At 42.5% G+C, this 19831-nt stretch overlaps 1 protein-coding gene across 9 annotated transcripts in view; it reads right to left on the bottom strand.

Moving 5' to 3' along the window:
* TNS3 (tensin 3) overlaps positions 1–19831 on the bottom strand; it is a 385864-nt gene that overhangs the window by 56037 nt on the left and 309996 nt on the right. For 8 of the 9 annotated variants that reach the window (XM_044453647.1, XM_044453612.1, XM_044453592.1 and 5 more), the window contains 3 exons: positions 3831–4003; positions 2868–2994; positions 2675–2758 (listed from right to left, as the gene is read on the bottom strand). In XM_044453647.1, the coding sequence (XP_044309582.1) occupies positions 2675–2758; positions 2868–2994; positions 3831–4003 (384 nt within the window). The remainder of the gene's footprint in view (positions 1–2674; positions 2759–2867; positions 2995–3830; positions 4004–19831) is intronic. The other variant, XM_044453619.1, reaches the window with a different exon arrangement.

The following is a 19831-nucleotide window of genomic DNA, read 5'->3' as shown; positions in this document are numbered from 1 at the left end:
GCTGGGTATCATCAGCGTACTGATGATACCCAGCTCTACCTCTCATTTTCCACTAATCCAGGTGAGGCAGTGGCTGTGCTGAACCGGTGCTTGGCCAAGGTAATGGACTGGATGAGAGCCAATAAACTGAAGCTCAATCCAGACAAGACGGAGGTCCTGTTGGTTGGCAGATCGGGCTTCGGAGAGGGTGGATTTGACCTGGCCCTGAATGGAGTTGCACTCCCACTTAGGGACAAGGTCCGCAGCTTAGGAATACTCCTTGACCCAGAGCTTTCATTGGAAGCTCAGGTAACAGCGGTGGCGAGGAGCGCTTTCCTTCAGCTTCGGCTGATTAATCAGCTGTGCCCCTACCTGGAGTACGTCTGCCTGGCGATGGTGACACACACGCTGGTGACTTTCTGCCTTGACTTCTGTAATGCACTTTACGTGGGGCTTCCCTTGAAGATGGTCCGGATACTTCAATTGGTTCAAAATAGAGCTGCCAGGTTGCTGACGGGGATGGGGTGTTATCTTCACATGACTCCAGTCCTCCGACAGCTTCACTGGCTTCCCATTGAAGTCCGGGCCCAATTCAAGGTGTTATGACCTATAAAGCCCTAAACGGCTTGGGACCTGGTTACCTGAAGGAGCGCTTACATCCATATATGCCCGACCGCCCCTTGAGATCTGCGGGAGAGGCCCTTCTCCGGGAACCCTCTGTGAAAGAAATTAGGAGGGTAGGTACTCGGAGGAGGGCTTTCTCTGTGGTGGCGCCCAATCTATGGAATATGCTGCCCAGAGAGGTCCGCCTGGCGCCGTCGTTATTTGTTTTTCGGCGCCAGGTGAAGACCTTTTTATTTAAATGTCATTTTAATTGTTAACAATATTTACTTATTTATCTGGCCAGGGCAACTTCTTTTCTTTTCTTTTATAACTTTTCTAACTCCTTTTATATCGTTTATATTTTTTATTTATTTTATATTATTAATTTTAATTTTATATTGCTATTTTTGTATTGTATTGTATTTTATTGTGTTGTAAGCCGCCCCGAGGCTTCGGCAAGGGGCGGCATAGAAATGTTCTAATAATAATAATAATAATAAAACAGTATTTTTAAAATGTCTAGCTATCTGTTAAGGAGCGCATCAGAGAAATATTCTAGCTGCTGTGTTCTGTTTTTCTTCCCCAAGCCACTTTCACTACTATGTGACAGCATAGTTTGGTATGCAGAAATAGAAAACAGTCTGGCTTGACTGAACTTGTACAGGTCATAATATGTCTGACAAACATGTTTTTGTCAATGAAGGGAAAAATACCATCAGAAACAAATCAAAAAGTTATCAACATGTCCCACAAAGAATACTGGGAAATTCTGTCCAGTGCCTGTAATAGAAACCTACGAACAACTCTACTTCTTTCCTATAAAGGAGCACACTTACAATGTAACCAAACATGAATAGCAGCTGGTACCTATTTACTAGGGAAATACCCAGCTTTCTGTTACTTGTTTTTATTAAATCATGCCCCCATTCTACTAGCTGAATAGTAATATTATGAGTTGTGAAATTATATTGCATATATCACATGCAAATACATTAAATAATATTACTACTTTAACTCTCTCTCTCTCTCTCTCTCTCTCTCTCTCTCTCTCTCTCACACACACACACACACACACACATACATGTGTGCACACAGAACCTTCTGTAAATAGGCTTTAGAACACTGAGGGCAATATTTTAAAGAAATCAAGCATACAATGGAATGATTCAGTGATTAGCATGATTATATTACATATGAAACCAAATGAATGAATTTGCAGACTGCCCTCAAAAATGTTATGAGCAGGAAAAGTCGAATGCGTAGCTTTTGTTTTCATCAAGCTTCAGACTTGCCCAAAAGACAGTTACCTAAAATGTTGCTCATTAGCAAAAGCCAACCCTAGGAATATGTTTACATTGGCATGGATTTCTCTGTAAATGGTTAAGCATTTTAACTGACGGAAAGGGCAATAGCATCTGATCTGAACCAAACCTCTCACTCTGCAATGGGATTATTATTATTATTATTATTGTTATTGTTATTGTTATTGTTATTATTATTATTATTATTATTATTATTACTGCTACATGCTTGGATATTTCAAGTAATCAGATACAAAGAAGGTAGGACTCCAGGAATTTTTGCAGGTGCAGCTTGTCACACCTGCTGAAAAATCCCCTATTCTGCATGACTGTTAAGGAGGTTTATGTGCTTTTGTATTTTGCCACCCTGCTACCTATCAATCTGTTATTGATCTATCATTATTTCTAAGTTGTCTTTAAGATAAAAACCAAAGCAGGTATAATAAAAATCCAAAAAACATGTTTCAAAAAATTATTAAAAACAGGGATTGCCAAACAACCCTGCTGGCTTTGCTTTCCAGACTATTAAACAGCTTAAGAAGCTGCAGCTACTTTACAAAACACACACATAGCTAGTGCAGCCAAATAATTCTAATTATCATTACGAATTATATCTTAATGAAAGCAGAGGTCCATGCAAAGTTCCTCTTCTATTCCATGCAAGGGAGAGGCATTATGAACATATTCAATATGAAAGGCTTCAAGAAGACATCAGTGGTAAAATGAATACTGTGAATGCCTCTTATATGGGCTGGACTTTATCGCACTGAAAAGGTCAGCTTTGTTCTTACCAAGGGCAGTTCTGTATATCTCAGAGGGGACACTGCTCTGATGACCAGGTGGACTCAGTTGCTGGTAATGCGGGGGGGTTTTCACTGCACAAGAAAGGCAATTAAACTGCTTGTTATAAATATAAGATAAGGAGTAAATAAACTAGTAAGGAGTAAATAAGCTGTCATTTTAAAAGATCTACTGCCCACGCACCATAAGGAGTCTCTGGTGAAACTGGAAATGCTGGCGTGGCTGGGACTGATTCATTTCCAATCTTGCTTGGTGAGAAGACAGGGCCATCTACATCATCCAGGTCCTCCTGGTAGTGTACAGTGCCCATCTAAAATGGAAAAAGGAAATGTGGCAGAAATACAATTTTTACAAGTGTATGCATGCTTCTAACATATTTCCTTTACTTGTTCTTAATTTGGAAAAATCTCAGCGCCCCTTAAGCATCTAGTAAATGGAAGCATGCAACAAAACTGTCAATCAAGCCAGAGAAACAGCCACTAATCCCACTGCCAACTTTGCATATTCCTACATCCACAGAGAAAACAACAGAGCTGGTTCCAAGTCTTTCTGGTCCCCCTTGGACAAGGGATGATTATTAGGGGGATCTCCTTGCCCCATTTGCCGTTAGATACATGAATAAAAGAAGGTAGTGCCCTTGAGAGGATGCAAAGCACATTTCCTTTTCAATTACATCATAATTAAACTGATGTAAACAGTCTACATCATTAAGACTTTACATGTAAACATCATCAAAACATATATTACAGAAAGGATACTCAGGACAAAGACTTCCAAGGAGTACCACTCATTAACAGATTCATGAAATCTATGGACTATATTCTCCAGCAGGTCTCCAACAAATGCCCAGCCCTGCTCGCCCACTGTTTACTCTGGCCATGAATTACTAATAACAAATATTTCTTTTGTGCTCAAAAGGATTGTCATACATTATTTCAGTAAATTGTTGAATAAAACCTATATCATTGGGCAATATTATTAAAATGCCAATATTACAGAGTTTCTGCTTGCTTGATCATAGGTACTTTTAAACACATACCCACACAAAAAGGAATTTGTTATGCCAGTAGCTGAAAAATAAAGCAGAGGCAAGGGCCAAGCATGCCCAACGCTTCATTATTTTTCCTTCAAATAACACTTGCTTACCTCTTTAGTCTCCCTTCCAGGGACAAATGATCCTGGACTTTCAAGGTGGTCAGTGGCAACAGATTTTGTCCGCCCACATTTGGTGTACAGTGGCTGTGCTAGGACATCATTGTCATACTGTCCAAGGCTTAACTTCCTGCTTCGTCCACCCAAAAGGCCATCCTCTTGGGAACCTGGGAATGAGAATGCACAACTGCATTTTATCAAATTATACAGTTCACATTTAGTCAAACAGATTGCAGCAAAATCTTTTGGAAAATGTTAAGAATAATAATCAAATAGCAAGCAGTTTGGGTAAAGAGATGTAATCCATTAACAAGGGTAAAATCACAACAAAGTAGAACTGCATCTGTGTAGCTCCCTGGGTGACAGACAAGAGCTGAGTTTCCTGCCCTGCTTGCACACCTCCAAGTTCGTGAGTCAGTGGAATTTGGCATTTCTGGCATTTAGGATTTTGAGCAAGTGTGAGGCACTCTCACCAAATGGGTCTCCAAAGGGAGAACGAGTACCCATTAATAAAATGAGTGCCATGGGTCAGTCCAACTGCTTGCAAAATGAGCAGCAGAGACTCCTTATATGCCCTCAAGCCCTTTAAGATCTGCAGAAGAGACCCTGCTCCGGGAACCCTCTCTGAAGGAGGTAAAGAAGATGTCTACTCGGAGTAGGGCCTTCTCTGTGGTGGCGCCCAGACTGTGGAATGCGCTCCCCAGAGGGGTTTGCCTGGTACCGAGCCTAAATTTCAGGGGTCCTCAAGCTTTTTCAACAGGGGGCCAGTTGAAAGGTGCCGGCGGGGGGCGTGGGCCGGTGAGGGGCTGGGGTGGGGTGCGTGCACACGTGGGGCAAGGCAAGGTGGGGGCAGACACGTGCGCGTGGAGATCATTTTCTCCAAGCGATTCCAAAATGATCTCCACGCGAGCAAGCCGCCACCAGGTGTGCACGGCGAGGTGGTGGCTTGCTTGTGCAGCTCCGCGTGAGCCCACAGGCAGGTGAGTGGGCGCAGGGAGTCCAAATCCTCTGCGCTGGGCCAGATAAACGGGCATAGCAGACCGGATCTGGCCCATAGGCCATAGTTTGAGGATCCATGCTATATTCTTTTCAGCGCCAGGTGAAAAACCTTTTATTTGAACGTTATTTTAAGAATCAGCGATTTTGGAAGTTAACAGTCACTTTTTAATATGATTTATTCATTTTTAACTTGATTGCATTTTATTGATTATATTTATTATTACTATTTATTATCTATTGTATTATCGATTGTTTTTATCATTGTTGGTTTTAAGCTTGTAAGCCGTCCTGAGATGCTCTCATGAAGGACAGGATACAAATGTTTTAAATAAATAAATAAAATGCTCATTACCCAGAAACCAAAAGGTGAGGCTAAAATAATGTAACTTGCCTAAGAAACTAAGCACAAGTTAGAGGTGGGGTCTGACACAAACCTTTCGCTTGAACCAAAATAAAGATGGTGCACTTTCCTTGTAAAAAAAAAAATGAAACAAAAATCAGGGATGCTGGCAGGTACTAAGCAACGTATTCTCAGGCACATTATGGCCATGAACGGACAGAATGTTGGAAACTTCAGTCCTATCAGAAGTGCTTTAGTGCTTGATTCTTCTTTGGGATCCTCTGTGGAGAGCCAGAGCCAAAATGTATTAATGGGAGGGAAGGCATTCCCAGAAATTTATGAAGCTCGAGAGAGACAGCGAAGTAGGATACAGCTAGAACAACATGGAATCACCACAGACTGGGTTTTAAATGGTGTTTGGTGCCTTTGGAGTCCAGCATGTGATCTGAGGCAAGCTGGACTTCCCAAGTGGAATGATAGAGAGGGAGAAGCTACTGCAAAGGTAGCAACGGGCACAGATTGTTATAACGGTGAGCTACGGGCATGCCAGGTGTCAGGAAGGCATCGTTCAGTGAGCCATTTTATTTTCTGGCCAATGCTTTACGCTGGATGATAGTGGTGGCCTTTCCTCAGTCTCCTCAAAGCTTAAAATGCTGCTGGTAAGTGCCACATCCAGCAACAATTCAGAAATCCCATCACCTGAAGTGGAAGGATGCAGGTATGCAACCTTTTTAGAGAGCTACCCAGGCCCAAATGCTTCCCTTTAAGGCATGGGCCCTCAAACTACAGCCCGCGGGCTGGATCCGACCTGCCATGTCCATTGATCCGGTCTGCCATAGCTTGCCACACATGCATGTGTGAGCATGGTGAGGCGCCAGCTTGCTCGCAAGATCATTTTGGACTCGCTCGGAGAAAAGGATATCTGCGCACACATGCCCCTGCATTTCTGCACGCGCCCCCCCCCTTGCCTTGGCAGCCCACGCCCATCCCTGGCACCTTTCAACTAGCCCCCTATTTAAAAAGTTTGAGGACCCCTGTCTTAAGGGGTCTTTTGTCAAACTGAGGCTTCAGGAGGTGGCCTTGGAGGGTTCTGGTAAACAACTTTAAACTCGTAGGAAGCAAACAAATGTACTAAATAAAATAACCATATTCTTTCCTTTATTTGAGTCCTGCCCCCAAACATGGCACAGGAATGAATCCTACCACTAACCCTGTTTTTACTGAAGAGGGATTCCTGAGCACTGCCCAAGTTCTACTAAACCACAAAAGAGTTTCATGAGGGGAAATTAACATGTAATTCAATAGTAACATTTTCTAAAAAAAATATTTCTCCTGCCTACATTCTGAGGAAGGGGGAAGAGAAAAAAGTCAACTATCTTAAATTAGCTGAACCCAATTTACAGCAGTATGATTAAACGATGTTATAAACACAGAAAGCATGGGGAGTTGGTTTTCCAGAAGTGGTTTATTTTATTGTCATTATGGGAACAAAAGGCTACCACAAAGATGCTACTGTCTTTCATGACCATCTTTCTGCAGGTATGGCAGAACAGATGACAGAGTTTTTTTTTTATTTTCAATATATGTTCCAATTTAAACTAAAGACATTTATAAAAAAAAACACACACAAGTACCTCTGGTGGTCCATTATAAAAACTTCCAACAGATAATTAGAACTAACCAGTGATCGATTTTCAATTGCATCAGAGCCTTTCTTCAGGCTGGCTATTAAGCAAAAGGGGGAAAGATGGTAAAAAGGACAGGAAAAGATGTTGCTACAGCCATCATAGAAGCTGACACATCTACTGCTTGTAATGGGTTGAAGAAGGAATAAGGAGTTACGCAGATTAGATTGTGCTGGGTAATAAAGTCAGATTGCCATATAGCATGTTGGGACAAAGCCGCAGTCACTCCACCCTTGAAAATACAGAAGTACTCTATTCATTCTTGTACCCTTTTTGAGTATCTAATTGAATCTTTTATGTCCCAGTACATCATTATTTTCCTAACTTCCACTGGCACATTGTGAAATTACCAAGATCAGTTTAGAAACACTGATGTTTTCACATGCTTCAGGTGCTACTAGTCTGGGGCTAAAATATATATTTGACCCAATAATGAATTTTATTGGCACAGTTCATACATGATGACAACCTATGCTTCTGTTTTCAAACACTAGGGAGACTAGGCCAACGAAGGATGTTTCATCCTTGGGTTGTCTAATAGGATGTCCAAATCCAGGACTCTAGCTTCTTTCTCTCCTGACAAGCCAGACCTGGAATCCAGGGTTGTTAGCTGCTCCTGGTAAGTGGGAGCAAACAACCAGCATAAACTAGCATGCTGGCTTGGTCTTGACAACTTAGGACTGCTGTTGTTTAAAACAACAAACAAATAAACTGAGCAAACTCAGTTGTCCTTATGTATGAACCCAGCCTCTGTCTTTAAATAGCTTCTAATGTAATCTCTTTCTCTTTGTTCAGATTACTGTGCTCCCTTGGATGTTGGCAGGCTTTCCTGAAATACAAATGAGTACATGCTTCCTTTCTCAGCTAAGGAATTAACTCGTTCTTATGAACAAGAAAGAGGGGAAGAGCCATAATGCTGATGATGACAAAGAGCTAAAACAAATAGTCATGTTTTCAACATATCATGGACAATTCACAAGACAAGACAGGTTCATCTTTTATCGTCTCTTTCAGCTGAGCACTCAGAGACACTAAAGCAAACTCTACTGAAATGGAAGAGTACACATATATAATGGAAGTTTTTGAATGACTAAAACCTTTAGCCACTTTGTTGCTGTTGTTGTTAGTTCTGAAGTCGTGCCCAACCCATCGCGACCCCATGGAAAACATTCCTCCAGGCCTTCCTGTCCTCCACAATCCCAAGGAGTCCACTTAAAATCACATCAACTGCTTCAGTGATTCCATCTAGCCACCTCATCCTCTGCCGTCCCCTTCTTTTTTTGCCATCTATTGTTTCCAGCATTAGGCTCTACTCCAGGGACTCCTTCCTTCTCATAAGGTGGCCAAAGTATTTGAGTTTCATCTTCAATATCTGGCCTTCTAAAGAGCAGTCAGGGTTGATCTCCTCTAGGACTGACTGGTTTGATTGCCCTGTGGTCCAAGGGACTTGCAGGAGTCTCCTCCAGCACCACAATTAAAAGGCCTCAATTCTTCGGTGCTCAGCCTTCCTTATGGTCCAACTTTTACAGCCATACATTGCAACTGGGAAAACCATAGCATTGACTATACACACTTTTGCTGGCAGGGTGATGTCTCTGCTTTTTACTATGCTGTCTAGATTTGTCATAGCTTTCCTCCCCAGGAGAAAGCATCTATTAATTTCTTGGCTACAGTCCCCATCTGCGGTGATCTTGGAGCCCAGGAAAATAAAACCTGTCACTACCTCCATTTCTTCCCCATCTATTTCCCAGAAAGTGAGAAGACCGGATGCCATGATCTTAGTTTTCTTAATGTTGAGTTTCAAGCCAACTTTTGCACTCTCATCCTTCACCCGCATCAAGAGGCTCTTTAGTTCCTCTTCACTTTCTGCCATGACAGTGGTATCATCTGCATATCTGAGGTTGTTGATATTTCTCCCAGCAATCTTAATTCCAACTGGTGATTCATCTAGCCCCACCTTTCTCATGATGTGCTCTGCATATAAGTTAAATAGGCAGGGCGACAGTATACAGCCTTGCCAAACTCCTTTCTCGATTTTGAACCAATCAGTGGTTCCGTGTCGAGTTCTCACTGTTGCTTCTTGGCCCACATATAGGTTTCTCAAGAGACAAATAAGATGGTCTGGTACTCCCATCTCTTTAAGAACTTGCCACAATTTGTTGTGATCCACACAATCAAAGGCTTTAGCATAGTCAATGAAGCAGAAGTAGATGTTTTTCTGGAACTCCCTAGCTTTCTCCATGATCCAGCGTATGTTGGCAATTTGATCTCTAGTTCCTCTCCCTCTTCGAAATCCTGCCTGTACTTCTGGTAGTTCTCGGTCCACATACTGCTGGAGCCTAGCTTGTAGGATTCTGAGCATAATTTTGCTAGCATGTGAAATGAGTGCAATGGTGCGGTAGTTTGAACATGCTTTGGCATTGCCCTTCTTTGGAATTGGAATGTAAACTGACCTTTTCCAATCCTGTGGCCACTGTTGAGTTTTCCAAGTTTGCTGGCATATTGAGTGTAAGACTTTTACTGCATCGTCTTTTAAGATTTTGAATAGCTCAGTGGAAACACTGTCACCTCTACTAGCTTTGTTGTTGCTCAGACTTCCTAAGGCCCATTTGACTTCACATTGCAGGATGTCTGGCTCGAGGTCAGTGACCACCCCATCATGGTTATCAGGGACGTTAAACTCTTTCCTGTATAGTTCTTCTGTGTAATTTTCCCACCTCTTCTTAATCTCTTCTGTCTCTGATAGGTCCCTGCCATTTTGGTCCTTCATCATGCCCATCTTTGCATGAAACGTTCCCTTCATATCTCCAATTTTCTTGAAGAGATCTCTGGTCCTCCCTATTCTATTGTTTCCTTCTATTTCTTTGCACTGTTCATTTAAGAAGGCATTCTTATCTCTTCTAGCTATTCTCTGGAATTCTGCATTCCATTGGGTGTATCTTTCTCTTTCTCCCTTACCTTTCGCTTCCCTTCTTTCCTCAGCTATTTGTAAAGCTTCCTCAGACAGCCATTTTGCTTTCTTGCATTTCTTTTTCTTTTGGTTGGTTTTAGTTGCTACCTCTTGTACAATGTTGCGAACCTCCGTCCATAGTTCTTCAGGCACTCTGCCTATCAGATCTAATTCCTTAAATCTATTTGTCACCTCTACTGTATATTCATCAGGGATATGATTTAGGTCATACCTGAGTGGCCTAGTGCTTTTCCCTACTTTCTTCAACTTAAGCCTAAATTTTGCAACGAGAAGCTCATGATCTGAGCCACAGTCAGCTCCTGGTCTGGTTTTTACTGACTGTATAGAGCTTGTCCATCTTTGGCTGCAGAGCACATAGTCAATCTGATTTCTGTGTCGACCGTCTGGTGATGTCCATGTGTACAGTCGTCTCTTGGGTTGTTGGAAAAGAGTGTTTGCCATGACCATCGTACTCTCTTGACAAAATTCTACCAGCCTGTGCCCTGCTTCATTTTGTACTCCAAGGACAAACTTGCCTGGTATTCCAGTTATCTTTTGGCTTCCTACTTTAGCATTTCAATCCCCCATGATGATAAGGACATCATTTTTTGGAGTTAATTTTAGAAGGTGTAGTAGGCCTTCATAGAACCAGTCAACTTCAGCCTCTTCAGCACCAGTGGCTGGGGCATAGACTTGGACTATTGTGATGTTGAATGGTTTGCCTTGGATTCAAACTGAGATCATTCTGTCATTTTGGAGATTGTATCCCAGTACTGCTTTTCCTACTCTTTTATTGACTATGAAGGCTACTCCATTTCTTCGGAGGGATTCTTGCCCGCAATAGTATACCTGATGGTCATCTGAATTGAATTCACCCATTCCTGTCCATTTTAGTTCACTGATTCCTAAGATGTCGATGATCAGTCTTGTCATCTCTTGTCTGACCACATCCAGCTTGCCTTGATTCATGGATCTTACATTCCAGGTTCCTATGGAGTATAGATCTTTACAGCATCGGACTCTCCTTTCACCCCCAGATACATCTGCAACTGAGTGTCCTTTCGGCTTTGACCCAGTCACTTCATTCTTTCTGGAGCTACTAATATAGCCCTCTGCTCCTCCCCAGTAGCATATTGGACACCATCCGACCTGAGGGGCTCATCTTCTGGCCTTATATCTTTTTGCCTTTTGGTACTGTCCATGGGGTTTTCATGGCAAAGATACTGGAGTGGGTTGCCATTTCCTTCTCCAGTGGATCACGTTCTGTCAGAGCTCTCTGCTATGACCTGTCCGTCTTGGGTGGCCCTGCACGGCATGGCTCATAGCTTCATTGAGCTATGCAAGCCCCTTCACTACGACAAGGCAGTGATCCATGAAGGAGAAGCCACTTAATTTAGTGCAAATTACCAAGTGGCGTTATAAGTGAAACAACAAAGCAACAAATGGTCAGAGTGCTTTCAATACACTCTGCTTTAATTTACACTTCTTGCTAAATAGAAATTTAAATATGATATTCATTATACATGACCATTATTTTACATTTACATACCACTTTTTTTCCTCTTGAAGGAACACAAGAACCCTGTGAGGTAGGTTAGATTGGGAGCCCATGACTGGTCCAAAATCACCTAGTAAGGTTCATGGACAAGTACGGACTTGAACCCAGATCTTCCAAACCCCAGTTCAACGCTTGAACCATCACACCACACCAGCACCCAACTGATTGGTAATCTAGCCAGATGGGTATCCCAGCTGCAACTTGCAACAGCCTGTCACCCACAAATGCAACAGCGAAAATTCTTACCCTAAGTTTTCTCTTAGGTTCTGCCCCGCCCCAAGATTTATTCAAAAATCTTCCCTGCATTCAGAAACACACACAGCAGTATTTGATTACTACCTTTATGTATGTTGCTACCAAAACTTTCCACTACACAGTAATGAAAAGCAATGAAACTGGTTAACACTGGTTCAGGTGGCCTGGTGATTTGTGTGCTGTCCCACATCTGTGTATGGCTGAGGGTGGAGATCCATGATCAGGTAATTTCCATATATACTTCCTAGTTGAGAACTCTATACAAAGAGCACAGGGAGCATTTTTATGACTTTTAAAAAGTATATATAATATTTATATCCAGCTCCTACATGAGGTTCTCTATTGTCTTTCATCTAAGTGACTGATCAGATCCACAACTCCTTGGTTTACGTCAGATCACTTCATGCTTGATAACATGGATGAGTGGTTCTCATGTAGCCATGAAGCTTGCTAGTTAAGGGGTCTATGCTTAGTCAAGATTGGGTTTCTTGGGTTAGCCACAATTAAGCAGGGGCTCCTTTAAGCAAGTTGGTGCATGCATCTGTCTCTGAGTGACTGAGCAAGGGGGTGAGGAGCAGGTGGACATGCACGTGGTGGGCGGAGCCGGCTACTGCCGGAGGTCAGACTAGATGGCCCGGGTGACCCCTTCTGACTCGCTCTGTTTCTATGTTTCTAAGTAGCCTCTGCCACCACTGCAGACACTTGATGCAGCCCCCAGGGCCAGAAAGATTGTACAACCCTGCTTTTTAGGCACCACTGAAGTCATGGTGTTTCTGATCAATGTGAACTGGCCTTCTCCCATCCTCCCAGTAGCCTTCCTTCAGTTGCCACACTCAGTCTGTGCCTGTCATCAGCTGTGCAGTACAGGCAGGGAAAAGGGAGGATGCATGCAACCCATTTAGATTCAGTTCAAGAGGGTCAGGAAACAAAAAACCTTGATAACCTTAGTAACATCCCCCACTTTGCTTCTCAAGCCTTTTTCACAGACTTTTCACAATCCAGTAGACACAGCTGCTACAGAACTCCAATTCCAATAATTTTTTCATGACTATTAGAATGAAAAAAGAATCCTGTCATGACCAAGTTGACAACATTCTGCATCAGCAGCCAGATTTTTCATCTTTTGGGGGCAGGGGTACACATGCATGTATTTTAGGATGTAATCCTACAGGATTTCTGCCCAACAGTTGGAAGGCTCAGCGTTCTGAGGTGTCCTAAAATCCTATGTCCTGAATACTGTTCCTAAGCATGCACGCACACAAATAAATCCTGTAGATCCCAGCTTCTCCTTTCCCATTCTCAGTCACTGGAACAACCCCTTTTCTACTTCCATGAGGTCATCCAAGGTTGCTGTTGTGGCCTCAGAAAGCAACTGCTGCAGTACTTTCCACAGCAGCTGTGAGGGGGAGTTAGATGGATGCAATGTCAGCTTGCCCCTTCTTAGGTCATAGAAGTTCCTATAACCTTGGATGGGAAACATTGAAATGTAGTAAGGTCCCTGAAACACCACTGCTCTCAGAGACTCATCAAGAACATTGTTAGAGTAACTTTCACATCCAACACAATACCCAGAGAAGTAAGTGCTCCTAAGAAATGTGTGCAGGCAGTCCCCAAGTTACGAACGACTGAATTATGAACAACCCATACTTATGAATGAACGGCCATAAAGTCTATTAATTTTTAACAAAATTACTATGGAACACAATTTTCACCAGGGAGGGAGAGAGATGCCCCACCCATACAGAGAGGGAAATTTTTCTGTCATTTCCTTGCTACAAAAAGGGGGCACTGGTGAGTTTGGGCAGAGGGTTGGGCCTAGAGATATTTACACCTTTTCCACATTCACAGAGTCTTGCACCCCTAACCCCCACAGATATGGAGGGCTGACTATATGTGATCCAAGTTACATGCAAATTTGACTTAAAGACAAATTTCCATTTTCTCAGGAACAAAACTTGTTCGTAACCTGGGGACTGCCTGTATTATTTTATACATCCCCAGCTTTTCAAACTAATTTTCCAAAACAGATGTAGAATAACCTTCCATACACTCCCCTTAAATGGTATTCCTAATATGCACAATTCAAGAAAGTAATGTTTTAACTGTAACGTTTACATCAAGATATAAATCAGAAGGGTTTTATTCTTTTTGATTCATACATATGCATTACAATAATCCATTTTTTAAAAACAACCACCACCCCAACCTTTGGCTCTTGTTGCATCCAAATTCAAAATGCTCACACCATCCATTGCTACCCACATGCCCCATTATTTGTGGTACACAGTTTGCATGGAATATATTATTTGCATGGTGGTTTGAACTTTTCTTCAGTCAATTGCACATCTGGAGTATATTAAGCCTTTTTTTGCACGATAAAAATATAACTGATGATATGAAACTGCAGTTTCAAATGAGAAGTGACAAGTGTAAGCAAGTTTCTGTTGATGCAGGAGAAATTCTCTTCTGGATCAGTACCCTGAGCTTATGATTTTATCAGTATAAACAGAAATCTCTCTGAAACAGGCTTCAGATTTAAAATATTTTATTTCATTCCATTACTTTGCATAAGATGGCAGACTCCCATAAATCCTCATTTCTTCAGAGATTTAAATATTATTACAACTAGTATACAAACCTGGCACAAGTTCAAATTTCCCTTGAAGCAATGCCTTCCAATGAACTTATGAGAATGTGAACTGAATATCCCATTTGTGTGAAGCCTGGCACCCTTAGGCATGGTCTGGCTGGGGCTGATGGGTATTGTATCCCTAGGGAGTACTAGGTTGGGGAAGACCACTATATACTGAACTCATTCAAACATTATGCCACTGGGGAAGATAAAGTGGAAATGAACACTTTGCATTCTGCAGATATACAGACACTGCATTCTGCAAGAACTGCACAGGTTTATGATAAGATAAACTGATATTTTAGATTCCTTTCTTCCTGCACTGTCCAATAACTGAAGGTATATTTTTGATATTACAACAAAATATGATATTTAACACAAGACTGTATTCCCATCAGCATGAAGAAAATTGAATTATATTAGTTTCTATTACACACCTGATAACAATCATTTGGCAGTGATGTGAGTTTTCCAGAAAAAGTAGAATTAGAAAATGTTCTGGAAAGTTTTCTAGAAAATGCTCCAATGTCCTAAATGAGATTAACATTTAGCATATTTGCTTGGCTCATTTTTACTCTCCCAGTGCACATTATTCCTCAATAAGTACATGAAGTCTCATATTTAGCAAATAGAACTAAAAATGCAATCCATGTCGATTTTATGTGCAGCATAATTATATCAAAAGTATTCTCAGAAGCTACATAAAATTCGAACTTAAATATTTGCCTGGGGAAAATTAAATTAACCACACAATATAGTTTAAATATGATATTCAAAAATATTTAGAAGATTATGTGGGATTTGTTTTACTAGGATACAGTGGTACCTCGGCTCACGAACGCCTCAGTTCGCAACCAAATCGGGTCACGAACAGAAATTTCATAAAATTTTGCTGCATGTTGCAAACTCTGCATTGGGTGACAATTGTGAGCGTACCCGCCTTCCCTGCACAGGCGCGATTGCGTGCTGGGGAGGGAAATGGCCGCATTCGTGCTGGGGGGCGGGAAGATGGTCATGATTGCACCCGTTCCCTGCCCGAGCACATCCGCATCGGTCTCACGCCCCCCGCACAATCGCTTGGGGGAGAGGGGATGGCCACGATCTTTGTTGTTCTTTGTCACTTTGCTTCAAATTTTTGTGAGTAAAAAAAATAGCTGCAGAACGGATTAACCTTATTTACACTGACCCTTATGGGGAAATTTGCCTTCGCTCACACCAATCTGGGTCACAACCAGCGTCCTGGAATGGATTAAGTTCATGAGTCAAGGTACCACTGTATTTGTAAAAATGTTTCCTTATATTTAATAAAAGTGGCAATACCTACAAAAGCAAAATGTTTTAGGACAGATGCCCAAAGGCACTTACAGCTGAATTTCATTTTGCTGAGGTAACTGTAAGCACCTCCAGCTTCACTCACTGTCTGTGTTGCTTGCTGGCTAAGAAAATCCGGTTCAGAACTACTAGCTGAACATTCTAAACCATGGAACCTCAAACTATGGCCCACATGCCAGATCCGGCCCGCCATGCCCATTTATCTGGCCTGCCGCAGAGATTTTGGACTCCCTGCACCTGCCCACCCACCTGCGGGTGCACGTGCACAGGACGAGGCAGCAGCTTGCTCACACGGAGCTGCAAGAGCAAGCCACCACCTTGCCGTGTGCGCACCCGGCGGTGGCTTGCTCGCGTGGAGATCATTTTGGAATCGCTTGGGGAAAATGATTTCCGTGCGCACCTGCCCGCCCCCACCTTGCCTCGCCCCATGGGCCTGCCCCCGTCTCGCCACATGTGTGCGTGCACGCCACTCCGTCCCACCCTGGCCCGTGCCCCCTCAACGGCCCGCGCCCCCTGCTGGCACCTTTCAACTGGCCCCCTGTTGAAAAAGTTTGAGGACCCCTGCTAAAGGATGGAGATGGGTCTGTGAGGTACAGGCTGGGGAACTTGGACAGGACCTGCTTTTGCACTCTTGCTCTGCAATACAGTGCTGAAGATTAGACTTGTTTAACATTGGGACCATTATGATCTTTAATTATGACAACCATGGAGAGGGAGGTGGGCCCTGGTAAGGAAGTTGCTATGGAATGTAAGGTTGAAAGCACTTTTAGAAGAGTGCCTTGTTAAGTTTACAGTGACCCTTAAACTACTGGGGAAATGGGTTGCCCAAATCTTCAAAGTGTTCTACCACAGTACGATACATGTATTATAATAAACTGAAATTATTTGTATACTTATTATAATGTTAATAGATTCTAATTATTCTAATTAGTTATTTTAATATGTTACATTTATTTTAATAATTAATTTTATTTATTTCAGTCATGGGATATCCAGTTTATTATTGTTGTTTGGGGTATATATTTTATTTATATTTATATTGCTGTATTTATACATTTTGCTGTGAGCCGTCCAGAGACGGAAGTGATTAATATTTGCTTGCACCATAATCAGAGGACTGGAACAGTAAACTCTGCAATGAACCTGCCTATGCAGACTACAGCTACCTTTCATGGAACTGTGTTTTTCAGATCCATACATTTATGCCATTGTATATCCAACTGCCTTTCAAGTTAATCTGTTTTCACTTAGCATATGGCTACAGTTTTGCTTTCAAAGGCCAAATGGTGTTATCAAGCAATTGAGATGCTGGACAGCAGCAGAACAATATTTACATCCTGACTGGACCGGCCAACTCCACCCCCAAGAATCTATAATTAGGGAAACATTTGGGCAAAGGGTTCCACAAGTACTTCAAGAGAATTCCTATTCTGTCCTCAACACCCACCTTCTGCTATGCATGCCCAAAGCTGAGAAAGAATCTCTCTCCCTCTCCCTCTCCCTCTCCCTCTCACACACACACACACACACTATTAGGTAGTGGGAACTCTTGTAGGCTGCACATGTTCACAGTAAGTATGATCTCCACCGATTCAGTCCCATCCCAGTTGACTCAGGGCAGAGACTACCTCTCCTAATCTATGGCTGCACATGCATGTTTGTGTACATGCATATTTACAGTTTTTCAGGTGCTCCCTCCTAGGAAAAGAGCTGGAAGAATAAGTGGAAAGGGTGGGAAGCAATGAGTACAAGGAGCCGGAGGGATTGCTGACAAAGGCAACTAATTGGATATTATGCCTTAACCAGGCCCACCCTTGGCTATTTTGTTGCCCCCTAGTGTTGACCCTGCTGCAGCTCTGCCACCAAATTACTGTAGCAAGGAAGGGTGTGGCCCTGGAAGAGGGAACGGGCCCTTGGACCTGGCTCTGCCCTGCTCTAATTATCTGCCTTGAGCCTCCAATATGAGGGGGAAGGCAGGAATCAAAACAAAGCATTGTGGCTATGCTCCATATAAAGGGCAGGCAGAGCTTCCAGCCTTCTGCACTAACTGGGGCACCAAGGGACAGACAGAAACTGCAGCCAAGAAAGCAAACAGGTAGTTGTTTTGCTGCAGCCTGCAGATTCCCTGAAGAAAGGGAGGGTGAAGTGATCATTACTGTTCCAAGCCATTTGCACATACACCAGGCGCATTTGCAGCCCAGGGCATTGCATTCTTGTTGACACAGCCTGGCACTGGCAATTAGGCACTCCTCATAATGGAATCAAGGACTCAGACCCAGAAAGATAACAGACACCTTTATTCCAGTTCAAATGAAGCCACAAACATGTATACATGTAGAACTGAATGCTTATTATATGGCTGAACTAATCAGATTCTCGTTTTAAAAAATAGGCATTACTTAGGGCCAAACTATACTTCAGAGTTCCATGCAGGTTTCCCCCTCCCCAACCCAAGTTTGCTTGGGGTTTTTAAAAATGAAAATCAGCTGTTTGTGGCTGTAATTGAGAGCAGCAGCAACAGTGGAAAGGTTTAACCTTGTTTTTGCTGACTTTTTCCTCCTGAAGAGCCCCTCTCCCAGGTCAGTTGTCCCACTAAAGAAGAAAATATGCAGGTCTTCATGTCATTTCACCCACATGGAGAAGAGTAGCTTGAACAGGTTGAATGGGGGGGGGGGGGCTCTTCAGGAGGGAAAGGCCAGATGAGAAAATTTTACCTCCTTCACCACCAACCCTTAATTCTACTCCTTCCAGTAGCTGCTTTTTATTCAAGTAAAAGGGGCTTATTAAATTTGCTCATTAAAGCAAGTTGCATGGAACTCCACACAGCAAACTGTTTGGCTTGCAGACATGAGCTAGTGTCTATACTAGCACTATCTTTACTAAAATTTTCTTCCAGAGTGGTTTGTGGTAAAGAGTGTGGGACTGGACTCAGGAGATGGAACTAACTGGGTAAGATTTTGCCAGCTACAGACTCTCAGCCCAACCTAGCTCACAGGGTTGTTGTGAGGATAAGACTGAAAAGAGAAGGAGAATTAGCTGCCTTGAGTTCCCTGAAAGGAAAAATGGCAAGATATAAATATAATAAATAAACAAAACAAAACAAATTACATGATTAAAAAAAACTTGGTCAAAACTGAACCACTGGTCTTTCATTCACTTTTGAAAACATTGACAGTGCTAATATCATGCCCAGTTAGACAACAAGTAATTACTTTTTCTTCAGTTACAAGATGTCTAAAATAATCCTTGGTCATCCTGAATGCCTTCTGTGGAAATAAATAATAATCCAAATTTGGCATTGATGACTGTAACCAATTGGTTACCAGAATTGTAACCAGAATTTTATATATTAGCAATGTATGCTTGCATCTGTATTTACTGAATTTTTAAAAAAGAAAGATTAACCCCCTCCCCCAACCTTCCTTGAACATACACAGGTATTTGAAAGGACCAACAGAGCCTTCTTCCTTTCCTATCTTCTGCTCACCTGCAAAACTTTGAACTCAGGTAAATTCTCCAATGTGGCTGTGAGTTTGAGAGGGAGAGCTGTAATGCAGAACAGGAAGGGAGTTGGCTTCTTTTTCTGGGTATCAGCAGATATGCTGCAGCTATACATGCAAGAATGATGAAGCTACTGCACATGTGGTCCTGGACTGCACACTAGATTTTCAAAGAATAGAGGATGCCACCAAATTGTGGGCTAAGAGATGGGAAGCTTTAGTACCATGGACAGAAACTGGTTTCAAACAGAGGGACCACTTAAAGAGGAGACGGGACGGGATGGGGGGAGCAGGTAATCACTCTTTCACATTGATTAGTCAAGGTTTATTACTAGTAAGTCCCATTGGGGTGCCATACAAGCATTATGCCCTTCACAGACCTCTCTTGCCTCTAGGTTAGTGGTATGGTGTTTCCACGCACACGTATGTGAAGTGAGAGGGGGCAGATTTAACTATGGGGCCTTCCATTGTTAATCCCTAACTTAGAAGACATGCACCCTGGATCAGAAAGGAGAAATTTCCAGGGCTTCTGATACATGTGGAATACTACTATGTTGACTCATTAACTGGGGCATGGTGACTTAGAACAGATTCTCCAACAGGGAGGCGGTTTGGCAGTGCTGTAAAAATAAAAATTCCAAGCTTTATGTACCTAAAAATACTGCAAAGTCACTTTTCTCAGAAATGGGGCAACAGAGAACAGAGGAAGGCAGCCATGAAGATGGGGCTGAAATTCAATAAACT

Source organism: Varanus komodoensis, unplaced genomic scaffold (genome assembly GCF_004798865.1).
Source record: "Varanus komodoensis strain SLA01 unplaced genomic scaffold, ASM479886v1 scaffold10, whole genome shotgun sequence".
NCBI classification, from domain to species: domain Eukaryota; kingdom Metazoa; phylum Chordata; class Lepidosauria; order Squamata; family Varanidae; genus Varanus; species Varanus komodoensis.
The sequence above is the reverse complement of the archived record's forward strand: the minus strand, read 5'-3'. Positions and strand labels throughout refer to the sequence as shown.